Source organism: Canis aureus, chromosome 12 (assembly GCF_053574225.1).
Source record: "Canis aureus isolate CA01 chromosome 12, VMU_Caureus_v.1.0, whole genome shotgun sequence".
NCBI lineage: Eukaryota > Metazoa > Chordata > Mammalia > Carnivora > Canidae > Canis > Canis aureus.
This window is the reverse complement of record NC_135622.1, coordinates 45,849,213-45,864,687: the sequence shown is the minus strand read 5'-3', so window position 1 is coordinate 45,864,687 and position 15,475 is coordinate 45,849,213. Positions and strand designations below refer to the sequence as shown.

At 55.4% G+C, this 15,475-nt stretch overlaps 1 protein-coding gene across 1 annotated transcript in view; it reads right to left on the bottom strand.

Annotated features, from left to right (window-relative positions):
• Positions 1-15,475, bottom strand: part of ADCY3 (adenylate cyclase 3) — a 76,879-nt gene that overhangs the window by 5,680 nt on the left and 55,724 nt on the right. The window contains exons 5-16 of the mRNA XM_077843906.1: positions 15,323-15,434; positions 15,031-15,158; positions 13,808-13,966; positions 12,994-13,171; positions 8,086-8,214; positions 6,134-6,276; positions 5,843-6,004; positions 4,677-4,764; positions 3,773-3,889; positions 1,722-1,981; positions 1,403-1,468; positions 72-153 (exon numbers count right to left, since the gene is read on the bottom strand). Of these exons, the coding sequence (XP_077700032.1) occupies positions 72-153; positions 1,403-1,468; positions 1,722-1,981; positions 3,773-3,889; positions 4,677-4,764; positions 5,843-6,004; positions 6,134-6,276; positions 8,086-8,214; positions 12,994-13,171; positions 13,808-13,966; positions 15,031-15,158; positions 15,323-15,434 (1,624 nt within the window). The remainder of the gene's footprint in view (positions 1-71; positions 154-1,402; positions 1,469-1,721; positions 1,982-3,772; positions 3,890-4,676; positions 4,765-5,842; positions 6,005-6,133; positions 6,277-8,085; positions 8,215-12,993; positions 13,172-13,807; positions 13,967-15,030; positions 15,159-15,322; positions 15,435-15,475) is intronic.

The window sequence follows — 15,475 nt, the reverse complement described above, 5'->3', positions numbered from 1 at the left end:
CAGCTTGGTTTTTAGATTCTGAGCCTGCTACTCAGGAGGTTGTGTGCAGAGGAGGGTGTGCAGGCACTCACGTGGCGTGAGAAGTAGTAAAAGCTCAGCATCATGACGAAGATCATCACTGTCATGGAGTACTTGGAAGGCACCAGGGGCAGCCTGCAGGGCAGAGAGGAATCCATCTGCCCATGCTGCCCTCTTGGAAGGGAGTTTGATTCCCTCCAACTGGGCTGTGCCTTTCCTGTCCCCCTGGGCCAGAAACTTCCCAGCTCCTTAAGCACTTTCACATCAAGTCCAGACTCTCACATGTAAATCTTAAATCACTGGACTCCTAAATAGCCTAGCCCTGCCCCCTCCAGGAATCCACATCAGAGCTCCCCAGATGTTTTATAACTGCTGCATCAACTGGTAACAGCAGTAAGTGTGACCTCTGGAGAAAGAGACTAGCATTGCTGTGATGGGACCAAGACACCATTCTATGATTTTTTAGTAACTTCACATTTTTGTATGGAGCTACAGTTTTCATTACTATACAGTAGTCCATTGTATGAATATATCACAACTTGTGTACCCATTTGCTATTGACATGAGTTTTCATCTGCTTTGGATGTTTGTGTGTATGTGTTGCTATGATGAACGTGACTATGGATGATCCTGCACACGCCCTGGGACATAGAAATGTGCACAAGTTTCTATAAGGAATGTAGGGAGCAGTGGAATTGTTGGGTCAAGTCTATTTGCAACTTTACTAAATTCCAAGTTTTCTAAAATGGTACCAATTTATAGTCCCATCAGGAGTGAATTACCATTGTACTTGATAATCACCTGACGTCTTAATTCCTGCCAAACTGGTAGATGTGTAGTGGTCTTTTGTTTTGGTCCCTAATTCTCATGTCCTTAATTATGTGAATGCCTTTCATTTATTAAGTGGCCAAATTCTAAAAATTCAGAGCTAGAAGGGACTTTGGAGAACTTCTAGTCCAGCGTCCTCTTCAAGACCTGAAACAGACTCAAACGCTGGCCAGCCTGCGGCCCCAGAGAGTACCTGCACCCCAGAGAGCTTCTAGATAGGGTGCAGTGCTCTTTCCTCCTCATTTTCCTGCAGTCTATCTTGCCAGCCAGTTACATGCAGCCATCACATCCATGTGGCTCTTCCCGCTCCCCTCACCCAGCCTGGCCCCTGTCCCACCCCTGAAACCACACGGCCGCTGCTCTCCTGATGAGGCCACAATGGCCAGGTCCACACCCAAACCATTCTACCTCTGCTCCTGCCCTCCTACAGAAACACTAACTTCTCGAAGAATTTCCCACACTGTGTGCCTCTGAAGTGTGACACAATGGACTTCTCTGGTCTCTAGAAGAAAAGGAAACTAAATGCAGATCAAAAAGGGGAAGCAGCTGCCCTTACCTGACAGTGCCATTGAGCCCAGAGGTGGACAATCCCTGCATCTTCTCTAAGGCGACCATGGGAAAGCTGTAGGACAGACAGTTGTCAGGTCCCATCTGGGGACAAGATGCTGATGCTAGCCAAACACAGACATAGCCTGGCTCTTCCACTCATCGAGAAGGGAAAGCATTACCCCATGATCACAGCCAACTAGTGGCATATTTGTGAGAAGTCACAAACCCTGATTCCATACAATCATTTGATGAGCCCAAGGCCCATGACCTTGGAGTAGGGACTTGGGGGGTGGGAAGGAGGAGGCAGTATAGACATTTCATCTTACTCATGTTCCTGGAAACGTTTGCGGTCGTATTCGTCAAAGATGGGGCGCCAGGCATAGATGTTGATGACGGCCACAGCACCCGTGACGAGTAGCATGAGCGTGAGTTTCACCATGTGGCTGACCTGCACCAGCATGATGGTAGCGATGAGGGACAGCACGGCAACATAGTTGTAATACTTGGGGTTCTCTACGCAGCCATCGTCCACCTCCAACCCTGCAGTGCTGTTGTGTGGTCCTGTGTAGTACTGGAGACAGCTAAGCTGGAGGCCGGGACCATGGGGTGGGGAGAACACGGGTTGCAAGAGAACAGCAGACACTGGTCAGAGGCGGCTGGCCTGTGGCTGTGTACACGCAGCTGCCACGTCCCCCAGCAACCTCAGAAACACTGCCAGGACGATTTACCAGGGAACAGTAACAGAAAAGTTAGTAATTCCCACTAAGAGCTTGACCGTATCTCATTTGAGATTCATGAAAATTGTCAAGTATTTTTAGTATTGCCACCTTTATAGAAAACCCAGAGGCTGGACTTGTGCCAACTAGTGCAATCAGCAAGTGGTAAAGCCAGAGTGAGGAGTCGAGTTTTTAGCTTTCAAATACAACGCACTCCTGCGCATATCACACTGTTACTTAAGGAGGGGCCACAGGGCCAACCAGTGAGCCCCCCACTCACAGCCTTGCCGTGATGGCAGCCAGCCTCTGCTCAGACACTTCTGTTTCTGGAACCTGGTCCCACTGCTGGGCAGATGGAAGTCAGTGGAAAGTACATCCGTAAACTGAATCAAACCTTTTTGTAACTTCTACCCACCAGTGCTGGTCTGGCTCTAGGGAAGTTCTCAGCATGTGGAAAGTTTTCATGCCTTCCTGGTCTTTTCACCCCTCCACTAGCTACAGGATCTTGAGATGTCCTGCACAGCATCCATACCCTATTAAACAATGGTCCCCAGACCTGGCGCCAGGCTCCAGGGGTGTTCAGAAACACGAGGGGCCTCGGGCTTCTCTTGCCTGTGCTTGGGTACCGTGCAAGCAGGGGCACGTTAGGTTCTGGAGCTCCTAACTTATTCTAGTTGGACTTTGAATCAACTGGCCCTAGGTCTTTTTCACCTGGCCTGCTATCAGAGTAAGTCTCCATGGTGAGGTTTTCTTCCTGTGCTTAAATTGTTAAAGAAAATAAAGCAAATGATAGAACATTTATTTGAAAAAAGTAGGACTTGTAAGAGCACGTATATAGTACTGCCAAAATTGTTGGGAACCATGACAACTGACGAGAACATCAGTTGCAGATCCAAGCTGCCAATGCTCATCAGTAACTAACTGGTGGCTCTGAATCAAGAGATCTGAGCTTCCAACTGCTGGCCCCCCACCACCCCCAGGAAAGCATCTGGTTGCTCCCTTGGGACCTGCAGCTTCTCCATGAATTGAGGAGGGCAGAGAGGATCATTTGTCTGCCCCTAGCCATTTGGGCTCTAGGAAGGTCTGGCAACAGTCAAATAGACGAAGGCCAAACAGGAGAGCTCCTTTAGTGGAACAGGTTTACCTCCCTGGTCCTGCTGGATGCCAGACACTAGCCACACTGTAGGGAGCACTTCAGATACGCAGAATGCTTGCAAGTATTGTGCCCCGTGGGCAGTGACGTACAGAGCTTCTTTACAGCATTGGGATTTAGATCGGGTTAATCCTTGATTCTGTCACTTACTGGCTTTGTGATCTGAAACAAGTGAATTAACCTGAGCCTCAAAGCTGTAGTAGATAAGGACATCAACTTCTTGGAACTGTTCGATTGAGTCAACATCCAGAACAGGACCTGGAGCATGGTGTTGGGCTCTTGGACTCTGGGAGAACGAGGAGCTGGGAGAAGCAGGTCAGTCTCAGGTTTCTGCGGTACAAGACCCCCTCTGTTTGGCCAAGGTGATCTGTTTAGGTAACTAAGTGCCACTCCAACCCCATGTCAAGTGGTAGAGGACTGGTTGTTAAACTGCTCATCCTGGCTAATACAGAAGCCCTTCTCCACTGAGAGCAGGTGTGTTCCTTCAACAAACACAGCAGGAGCTCACCATGTCCACGACGTTGGCCATAACCAGAATGAAGATGGCTAACATGGCCCATGTGTTCCTGGCCCAGCGGGTCCGGTCGATCCAAGTCGAGAAGGCGACGAGCTTCTTAGGAAAGGCCTAGAATGAATGGAATTCCAGGAGCCATGAGTCTTGATAGTCTTTTCCTCCATAAGTATGACTGCTAATAACTCTGGTTGCTCCCCCACCTCCCAGGGACCTAAAAGTCCTTTGCCTACGAATCAACCAAAAACTGGCAAAGCTGAGAAGGTAGAGCAGGAAGCGGGTGCTCTGTTCAGTCCTACGGGAGGTGTCTGTGACAGAGCAGGGCATCAGATACCCGAGCCCTTTCTGCAGATGTGGTAACCTGCCCAGGACGCTGGGGGTGGTGCCAGCCAGCAGCAGTTCACTCTAAGTCCAAGCAGCAAGTCTGTGTCAGGGAACAATTTTCAGGGCCAGTAATCTTTGCCTGGCTGCTCTTGCCTTTCCTGCATCAGTTTACCCTGAGTCCTCCACATTACCTGACAAGCCCCTTGCTAGACTCGTTTCCCTTCAACACTGCTTTTCTCTTGTCGTTCTGATCAAAACTTCTGCATGGCACCCCAGTTCTTATAGCAGAAAATCCCAGTCTCTTTGTCTGGCTTTCCTGGTCCTTCAGAGTCTGGGGCCAACCCCCTTCCAGGTGGGCCTCCATTGCTTTTCTGCACATTTTCCCGTTTGTCTGGGCTCTGGGGTACGCACCCGTGCTTGCTCAGCTGAGTGAATAACATGGAATGAATGGATGGATAAATGCCTGAACTGTCCTAACACAGCCAGTCTATTTGTAAGGAGCTGAGGGGACGCAGAACTCCATCCACACCACTTTCACTTCCAGGGGGCTGTGAGCCAAAACAAAAGCGGCTCTTACCCGGGGAAAGATGGCAGCCAGCGAGCAGATTGTCAGGATCAGAAGTAGAACCTCCCCAACCACAAAGGTCATGTAGTTTGTCATTAGCCTGTAACAAAGAGATGACACTCAGGGAGGGGGGCAGAGGGATGGGTGAGATCAGGGGAGGGGCTAGGAGAGGAAAGAAGGGGGAGGGCAGGCCCTCCACACTTGTACCTGGAACATTCCCACCACCAAGTCAGGCCTCCTGTGAGGGCTCCCTTCTTCACTTGACTTTTATGCCCCCCACTTGCCCCTGTCTGCATTCACATTTTGCTTATCCAGTTTTTGGCCTCTATCTCCCCCTGCTAGAATGTAAGTCCCCTGAGAGCAGGGGTGTCGTGTGCTGGGTTCACTAGATATTCCTCGCCCGTGGCGCCAGGCTTGGAAGTAGCCCGTAAGTATCCGTGCAGCGGCGTGCAGCGAACGAATGAATGCATTTGATCCTTCCCACAATCCTGAGTTAGCAGGGCAGGCATTTATCATCTTCAAGTTGTTAGTCCCATCATCATCTTTGGCTTCTGGAAGCTTAGCAACATGGCCACACAATGAATAGGCGAGGAGCCTGTGACTAAGTCCAAGGCTCTTTCTGGTTCCCCCAGCTGCTGCCAGGACAGGGCTCCAGCCTGCCTCCCCTCTCATGGGGTCCCTGCACAGGAGTGAGCTGCTGACAGGCCTCAGCAGCTGGAGCGAGGACTCCAGAACATCCCCCTTGCCCTGGGGGCCTGCTGCTGTGTGAAATCAGTTTGTACCTAAAGCCTAAAATCCATGTGCTAAGACGAAGCAAGAGAGGGAAGCCAGATCAGCCTTGGTGACTGAGCCATCTTCCATCTCCTTGTCCTACAACCACTCAGGCCCATGCAGCCACGGTCTCTATCCTCCTGGATCCCTCTGTCCCTCAGCTTCCTCAGTCCTGGCTTTGATGCCAGGGCTATTCTGGAACCCTGGGCTAGACAGGAGGAAGGAGGTCCACAAACACCTGGGCCTGAGTTCAGCTGGGCTGTTCCACTGGAGGCAAGGGAGAGACCTAGGTTTGCCTCAGGGTCATGCTCCAGCCCAGGCACCCACATCCCTCACGCCTCTGGCCTAGGAAGCTCCTGGCCTTCACCCTCTCCTGGCCTCTCGGCTCCTGCCATGCCCTCCCTCACCAGGGGTCGATGAGTATCTCGACCAGGGCCGTACAGAGCAGGACAACGCAGGAGCAGCTGAAGGCAGCCCCGCTCTGCTTTTCCTTCTCCACTGAGTAGCGGGTTTCCATCTCAGGGTCCATGAACCGCATGGAGAGGAGGAAGGTGTTTCTCTTCTTCACTCTGCAGTGGAAACACAGATGTCACACCCACACCTGCCTTGGCCCATCAGGAAGGGGCTCCACTCAAGATGGCTAACTTCCTGAGCCCCCAGGTTGGGGCCAATGAGGGGCGTGCAGAGGAGCCACTTACACCTGGGCAGACTCGCGCTCCAGTAGGGCCTCGTTGAGCAGCTGGTTGAGCTCATGCTCATCCTCTGAGGCGTCCACCACCCGGTCGGCCAGGTCCTGCAGGCGCAGCCTCCGACGTGGGTTGGGGAACGAAGGGTTGTCGGCCTGCAAGCCAGGGTGCCAGGTGGGCGCGAGTGGGAGGGGACGACAGGGATCACACTCAGCAGGACTCGGCCCTTGGTTCTAGAAACCACTTTGAGGGAAGTCTTCCCAGTGCTCCCACACGGCTCCATCCTGCTGGAGTCTGGTCCCAAAGTCACAATCCCTCCTAGTTTCCCAGGGTCCCTGACAGAAGCTCTGCTGTGGGACCACCTGCTAATGGCAGCCTGTTGGGAAGCAACCGCTGGCTCCGGGCAGGAGACTGGGAGGGGGAGACCGCTGCTAGGGCAGCACAGTCCTGTCGCATCCTGCTTGGAGGAGGCGGTGCTCCCCAGCCACTGTGCATTGGCATCTCTGGGGAGGTGAACGACCCCCAACCCTGGGGCTTAAGGGAGCTCTTTTTTAAACAAGATTTATTTGACAGAAAAAGAGCACAAGCACGGGGAGCTGCAGGCAGGGGGAGCTGCAGAGGGAGTGGGAGAAGTAGACTCCCTACTGAGCAGGGAGCCAGAAGTGGGGCTCCATCCCAGGACCCCAGGATCATGACCTGAGCCAAAAGCAGACATTTAACAGACTGAGCCACCCAGGTGTCCCCTGAAGGGAGCTGTTAAAGGAGGACACGTCTAGTTCATTTGGGGAAGGAAAGTGTGAGGTGGAAGGTGCTGGGAGAGGAAGGGACGCCCTTGTCACTAGTGGGGTGGTGGGGCTGGGGTACCCGCTACCATTTTTATTCCTAGTCACAGGGGAGAAGCATCAGCTCCAAAAATATGAATCCAGCCTGGGATTACACGGCCATCAGCCCCAATACTGACAGTGGCCCCACTGGAGCTGTGTGTACAGGTCCAAGAGCATATCTTGAAGCCAGAACCAAGACAGTGCGGCCTTAAGCGCAGGTATGCCACTGCTTGACAACAGGATCCTGTGTCACTCCTGTTCCCCAGCTCCAACCTTCTCTGTAAAATGGCGTGGAAGGTCTGTTCTGGCACCAAGCACAGCACCTCTGGCCCCGAAGCCTATGCTGGAGGGTGCGGCTGATTGTGAGGACAGAAAAACCACAGGCTGCATGAACTATCTGCGCCCCTGTTACTAAGTTACACCGGGTCTATATTTCCCCTTTCTATCAAGAAAATCACGCTAGGGAAAAGCTGCCGAATGTCATGGTGATCCAGAGAAACCCAGTTAACTTTCAGCCCTGTCTCCCCTCTTGTGCTGCAGCACCTGTGATCTAAAAGCGGCAGGGCAGTGCTCCGGCCTTCCCGGCAGTGAGGATGGGGCGCTGCCAGCGAGCTTGCCTCAGCAGGGCGGAGGGCCGGTCTCAGAGCACCTGCCTCCGTCAGTGAATGTACTGGGGCGGCTCTTTAGTAAGGGGCAGGTCCCAGACGCCTCCCAAGATGGACCCTGTCTCCAGGGGGGAGAGCATGTTAACTCCTTTGGAAATCCCCCACCTGTGCCCGAGACTTGTGGAGTTTGGACGTCACCAGCAAGGTGAGCACACCCTGAAGTCTCACTTCCAGAACAGTCCATCAGAATCTACAGAATTTTCCATGGATGCCCCCCTCGAAGCCAGGAGACTCGGACAGGAAAGCTAGCAAGGTCTCAGGGCTGAGCACCTCTTTTGCCCTTTCTCACCTTGACCCTAGTAACCACCCAGGAGACATTGGGACCGGGGCAGGAGGTGACGCCCACTGTGTTTCTGCTATGAAGGAGCAGAGCCCAGGCCAGCAGTCAGGTCTCCTACTCCTACACAGGACACTTCCTGCAGCAACCTTCTCCTCTCTGTCCCCTGCTACACCCTGGCCCTCACTCCGCACACACCTGGGCGTCCTGTTCCTCGGGCTCCTCCGATGTGGAGCCGCTGGTGTGGATGCTCCCGTTGGGCTCCTTGGTTTCAATGAGGGCGGGGGAGCTGGGCTTGGAAGAAGCTGGCGCTCCATTTAGCAGGGGCTGTGGCAGAAAGAAGCGGCCGTCAGGGACACCAGACACCGCCTGCTGCCCACCTGCCCCAGCAGCCCTGGCTGGTCTACGGTCAGTCCGAAATCTTCCCACTAGAGTTTGGAAGCCTGTAGACCAAGAAATGTCACTACCTGACTCCTCCTCTAAAATAATTAATTCTAAAATGTCCTACTTTTCTGGTATCTATTTCTACTATTCGAATTTTTTCTCAGCAGAGAAAGACCCTATTGCTCCAACTCCTATTTCCAGAACAGCAACTCGACACAGTGACCACAGAGGTCTTCTTTGGTTGTAGCACCTGTCAAATGCCTTCCAAAAGTCTGAATAAATCCCACACGTGCATTTCCCCAGTGATGAGTATTTTTCCCTGATGGAATGAGTCAAACCCTGTAACATGGTGGAAGAGTCGGCTCATTTAACAAGCGCTGAGTCCCTACTTCATGACAGGAACTGTTCAAACCTCTGGGGATGCACACAGAACGTCTTGACTGCATGAGCTCACATTCTCATGAAGAAAGGTAGACAACAGGAAAACAGTAAAATCAGCACAGCACATGCGAAGGGAATGAGCTCTGGAGAAAGGTGAAGCAGAAAAGGGGTGTGGGGATCTCTGGGAAGCGTGACAGTAAGGAGGAGGTCGGAGAGGTGTCACCTTGAGGATGACATTTCAGTGAAGACCTGACTGAGCGAGCAAATTCTGCAGCTCTCTGGGAATACGCCCCCCCCTCCCTGCCCCCGGGAAGAGGGAGAAGCTGGTGCAAAGGCCTTGCAACAGTCATGGGCCCGGAGCACCTGAGCACCAGCCAGGAGGCCGCCACGCTGGGACAGGGAGTGAAAGCAGAGCAGGGGGGTGAGCACCTGCCTGCACAGGGCCTTCCAGGCCTCCAGGGGACTCTGGCTTTCCCTCCAAGTGAGATAGAGACCAAAACAGGGTTTTGCACAGAATGGTGACAGGACAGCAGCTGGTGCTTCAGCAGGAGTGCTGCCACTGTGGAGAAGGGGCAGTAGGGCAGGGTGACCAGCTGGACACCAGCCATCCAGCCACACAGGCATTGCTGCCAGTGGCAGCCGTGAGAGCGGGCAGGTGGTGATTAGAGCCCTCCCTCAAGGGAAGGGTCAACAGAACTTGCTTGTGGGCGGTAAACAGGTGTCAAGCCTGTCTTGGGTGTTTGGTCTGAGCTGTTGGAAGAACAAAGTCATCGCCGATGGAGATAGGAGGATGCAGGGACATGCAGGGCCTGGGACCTGGGTACCAGAGTGTTCATGCAGTTACACATTACAGGGGCCACTGGGTGAGTGCAGGCAAGCTGGCTGGGCCTGAGGTGGAGATCTGGGATCGTCAGAGGTGGCATTCAAGACTAGGTGAGGCTGGGCAGCCCCAGAGGTTCAGTGGTTTAGTGCTGCCTTCAGCCCAGGGCATGATCCTGGAGTCCCGGGATCGAGTCCCACATCGGGCTCCCTGCATGGAGCCTGCTTCTCCCTCTAGTCTCTGCCTCTCTGTGTCTCTCATGAATAAATAAAATCTTTTAAAAAAAAAGACTGGGTGAGGCTGACTACAGGGCAGTGCGGGCAGGAAGAGGTCTGGAAGCTTTTCAGCACTCAGATAGGACTCACTGTGAGGCCTCTCCTCACTCTCCTCCCCATCCTAATTTAATTCAACCATGGGGACAGATTTCTGCAAGTGGAAGTGTGTTCACTCCTGTGACTTCCCAAGAAGCACCTCTCACCACCTTCCTTCCTTCTTCCCACTGTCCCCTCCCACATCACTGTCATCCCCCCATACGGCCCAGGCATTACTGCTTCCGACCCCGTGATAGTCAAGCAGGTAAACATCACCTTATCCACGTCCAAGGTGGAAACTTCCTGAACAGCTGCTGAGCTGGCCACATGAGCTACCCCGGCCCTGAGGAGGTGTTCATAGGAGCTACGGCAGCTAGAGGTCAAGTTCCCTGAGACACAGGGAACAGCAGTGCTGGCGTGTGGCGGATATCTGACAGGTGCCTGGTGACCGCCACATGAGCAAGGGTTCACTGCTCCAATACAGAAAGAGCCCTGACACGGCAGAGAGGGGGACAAAGCCCCAGACAGAGCAGAGCAGTGAGGGGGCGCCACCGGGGGCTGGCAGGAGGGGAGCAGGCAAGGGGTAAAACTTTCAATGTGCAGAAACCTTAACCCAGTCTTTCTACTTCAAGAAACGTAAGTTTTTCAGGCTGGGGCATTAAGAAACTGTTAGAAGTCAACTTGACCAAAATAGCGAAACCCCTAACGGCCATGAAACGGCATTGAAGGAAGAGCTGAAAAGAGAACATGTTTCCACTGCAACCGGCACGGGCTCATTCGCGCGATGGAGCACTCAAGATGACAGTGTCCATGCACCTGACCACATGGCCGGTGCTCTGTCCTGTGCAGGCGGCGCCCTCGGCACAGGCCCCTTCCTACTCGCTCAGAGCTCCGGTGCTAACATTTGAAGTGAGGCAACCACAAACTCAACTTTTCCTCACTTGGAAGTTGAATAATAACTCAAGCAGAACAGCTTCGCAAAAGCCCCCTCTGCCCAGGCTCCTTCTGCCTCAGTTTCCTCATCTGTACCCTCAGAGGGGTGTCGGGGTGCCAAGACAACTCCTGATCCAAATTACACACCATGTAAGGGTTGTTGCAATAAGCAAAATAGGGCAGCCAGGCTCAGCGGTTTGGCGCCTGCCTTCGGCCCAGGATGTGATCCTGGAGACCCAGGATTGAGTCCCATGTCAGGCTGCCGGTGCATGGAGCCTGCTTCTCTCTCTCTGCCTCTCTCTCTTCCTCTCTCTCTCTCTCACCTGAATAAATAAAATCTTAAAAAAAAAAAAAAAAAGAAAGAAGCAAAATAAAATACAGGATTAGAACAAACAAGGATGAGTGTCATCCCAAAGACATACCTGAGTGCTACTTTGTGACTTCAGGATGGTCCCTGATAAAACCAAATTTGTGGGTACTTTTTGAAAGGAACAGCATTTCTCTATTAAAAATTTTATATGCCAGAAATTATAAATTTCTTACCACTTTACAAAAGTAGCTGATTTCTCATTGCCAGTTACTGCCTTGTAGAACAGCTTGGAAGACACAGTTTTAATTTGTTCTAGTGAATATATTAAAGCTCTGCATGTAGCACTCTTAAAAATACAAAAGACTTGTTAATTTTGTGACAAGGTCAAGTCTTATTTCATGGGGCTCTATTTTCTACCCTGACACTTCCTAATTTTCCAAAAGTTTCCAACTTTTCTGAGTTCTTTGGAGCATTCCATTGTAGCTTAGACTTAACATGTGGCACAAAATACCTTGAGCTGTCCTTTGCTTTAAACATTTTTTTAAAATTTTTATTTATTTATGACAGTCACACAGAGAGAGAGAGAGAGGGGGGGGGGGGCGCAGAGACATAGGCAGAGGGAGAAGCAGGCTCCATGCACCGGGAGCCCGATGTGGGGTTCGATCCCGGGTCTCCAGGATCGCGCCCTGGGCCAAAGGCAGGCGCCAAACCGCTGCGCCACCCAGGGATCCCTGTCCTTTGCTTTAACACTGGCACCTGGGGGCATTTTAAATCACTCAAGAGTGAGGTTGTGTCCTATCTACCTGTGCGTCCCTTGCAGCGCTGGGTTTGTGTGAGCTGCACACCGGAGCGACCCACACACATTTGGGGTGCACTGTGGCTGGCTGGGGGCATGGGCACTGCTCTGGCACCTACTAGATCTGCAATTTGTGCAAACTTCTGGGCCTCAGTTTCTTTCTCTGCACAGTGGGTATCACAATAGCCCCCTTCTTGCAGGGTTGTCTTAAGGATTAAGTGAAATAAGGGACGCACAGAAGCACTCCCTAAACAGTGATTTCAATTAGGGCTAATGGATGAATCTTAGATTCGTGTTTGATTCACTGGTCATCGCATACTCTTGGGGGAGGGGAGAAGGCATATAGTTCTATTTATTTTTTTATTTTTTATTTTTTTAAAGGTTTTATTTATTCATGAGAGATACAGAGAGAGGGAGCGGCAGAGACACAGGCGGAGGGAGAAGCAGGCTCCATGCAGGGAGCCCGACGTGGGACTCGATCCCGGGTCTCCAGGATCACACCCTGGGGCGAAGGCAGCACTAAACTGTGGAGCCCCCCCCCTCACCCCCGGGCTGCCCCATAGTTTTCTTTGAAAACTCATCAGGGGTCAGGTGTTCAGCCATAGCCCCTGAAGCCTCAGCAGACCAGCCGAAGCTCTGCCCTAGCCACCAACTAGGCGAAGCCCCGGCTGCGGGGCGGTCTCGGTCTCTGAGCACCGAGCTCCCTGGTTGTTAAATTCTCGTGACCGGTGGGGTCTCTAAGGGCAAAGCCAGTAGGAGCCGAGCCCTGTCCAGCCTCAGCAGAGACGAGACGGGCTCAGTTCCGCAGCGGCCACTGGCGGCGGTGGCGGCCGGCGAGGGCTCGGGTCAGCCGGGAGGCGGGGCGGCCGCACAGAGGCCAGGCCAGGGCCGGACAGCAGGGCGGCCTCACTGCTTCCGTCCCCTTCTTTCTTGTCTCCGGCCCAGGGAACCTTCCCGCCCTCGGCCTTGGGTGGCCTCCTCCGTGACCAGGCCAACCCCGCTGCCTGTTCCCAGCATCCTCGGCGGCTCTGGGTGCTGCCCCTGGGCCCCCCGCCTCCCCCGCGCGCCGCTGTCCCCAGGGCCGCTGACACCCGGGGGCCTCCCCTCTGGCCTGGGAGGTGCAGCAGGGAGCCCCGCGTTCCTCCCCAGCCCGCCTCAGCCTGGGACTCACCGGGCCGGCGGGGCCGCGGCGGGCCGCTGTCTTCTTCACCTCGGGCCTGGACGCGATGATGAGGTAGGTCTCGATGCCCTTCTCGTCCAGGTACTCACAGCGGCTGCCCCCGTCGCCCGGCTCCACGTCGAACTCGCCCTTCAGGCAGTCCATGGTACTCTGGGAGATGTGCACCCGCCTGGACGGCAGAGGCCCGGGCCCGTCAGGCCGAGGACCCGGGGGGGGGGGGGCGCACGCGGCCCCCAGAGCCGGGGCGCTGAGGCAGGACCGTCCTCAGGCGCCGCCAGCACGGAGGGAGGCGAGGAAGTCGGGGGGCGCCCTAACTCCGTGGTCAGGTCCTACGGCTGCTTGCTGCGTACCTTGCAGCTTCCTAGTGGCAATACCTGCTGTCGGGCGTGGGGGGCTATAAAGCCGTTTCTGGGGAGTCACCACAGAGGGAGAGAAGGGCGACTGCCCTCGAGGGCTGCTCCCCGAGCCGGCCGGGGAACGTGCGGCCCTGTCCCCAGCCCGCCCGCCCCTGGGAGAGCGCCGGCCGGCTGTGCGGGTGCCTGGTGGCCCTGGGGAGCCCCGGCGTGCCCAAGCAGCGACGACTGGCGGCCTCTGCAGCCCCCCAAGTGGACGAAGGGGCGGGAGCGCACACGGCTGCGGAGGCCCAGGCAGGAGAGGCTGCGCACTCGGCCTAGGAGGCGGGCACCCCGAGGGGGAAGCTGCTCCGCTGCTCCGGGGGTCTCCCACCCACGCCGCAGCCCTGAGGGGTGGGCGGCCCCTTCCCTTCGCCCCCGCCCCTCCCTGCTGGGAAGGAACGCTCGCTCACCCGGGGATGCCACCGGCCTCCATCTTGTTGGCCACGGTGACGTCGGTAGACCACACGTCGTACTGCCAGCGCTTCTGGCCCAGGACGCCCCCCAGCACGGTGCCCGTGTGCACCCCCACGCGCATGTCCACTCCGGTCTTCGTCTTCTCTCGCACATACCTTCCAGGGACACATGGAGAGGGGGGCTCAGCCACGGCCAGAGCAAGGTGGCCAGCCCTCCACGCCCTGTGGAAGGAATTCTGCACAGGCTGTCCTCCCCTCCAGGCTGAGGGGACTATCGGGCGCCCCACAGCTTTCTGCCTGCACTTGAACTGGGTAACCTGTGTAAGGGTCCAACAGGCTAGACTGTACCGAAACTCCACATCATAGGCTCATACGACAGTGCGGGCAGGAAACGACAGGGTGCCCAGCGTCCACCTGTGCCGGGCACCGTGCCAGGGCTCATGTGCAGCGGAGAAAGGTGCCCCGTGGTGCGGGAAGTGGAGGCCAGTGATCCTGAACTCTCTCCCCACTCCCCTTCCGGTGCAGCATTTGTTTCTAGGCCAATGTCAGAGGAGCTCCAATCCAGAAGACGGTAACAATGCAAAACCGCTCTCTGGTGGCAAGGTATCCCCTACCTGCACCCCACCCCCCCGCACTGGTGGTGGTGCGGGGAGAAGCCTCAGCAAGGAGCCCCCTTCCCTCCCGAGGCCTGATCCAGCCAGGGCCTGTCTGGTAGGGCCTCCAAGCCACTTGTGGTGTGACAGTGACAGGGAGCGGCTTGGAGGCACGAGGGGGACGAGTGCAGTGTCCTCACAGCTCGCAGCACTAGAGGTGGGAGCCCTGGCTGGGAGCCCAGCACAGAGGCCAGGGTTCCAGTCCCACACCGCCACACACGGACTTCTTGCCCGGGGACGGACCTGGAGGCCCCCAGTGAGAAAACACCGAGAAAAGGGATGGGATGGACAACCTGGTGGGACCATCCAAATGAGTGGGGAGGTGGTGGTGACACACTTTACCATGACTGCCACTTCTCCAGAAACCCACAGTGGATGGGGGCTGGGCCCCTCGGAGGCTGTGGAGGGCTTGTAGCCCCTCAGCCGTGAGGAAGGTGAGCCACGTCCCCACTGCCCAGAACTGGGGACTGAGCCGCCTCCTGGTAACACTCACATGATGTGGGGGCCTGGGGTGCGCTGGGTCCCTGTGACAGACCACTGCCCCTCCCCCCAGAGGCCCCCACTCACGAGATGGCCTCCACCATGGCGAGCCCCATGAGGATGGAGCAGACGGCGTGGTCCTCCCGGTAGTCGGGCAGGCCGCAGATGCAGTAGTAACAGTCCCCTAGGATCTTAATCCGCAGCTGGTGGTATTTCTGAAAGAACAGGGTGTGGGGTGTGACTGAGTTCCTCCTGGGCATGGGGGACAGGTGGACAGCAGAGCGCTCGGGGTCGGAGGCAACCGTGGGAGCCAGGGAGGGCCAGGCCCAAGCCACGAGGGGGACCCCCACCAGAAGTCGAGTGAGGCCCCCGTACTCACGGCCGCCAGCTTGTCGAAGCGGGCAAAGAGCTCGTTGAGCAGCTTCACGAGCTCCTGGGCACTGCAGGCAGAAGACAGCTGGGTGAAGCCCACGATGTCCGCGAAGAGGATGCTGCGAGGAGGGAGGGCGCCGCCGTGAGGCTCCACACAGTG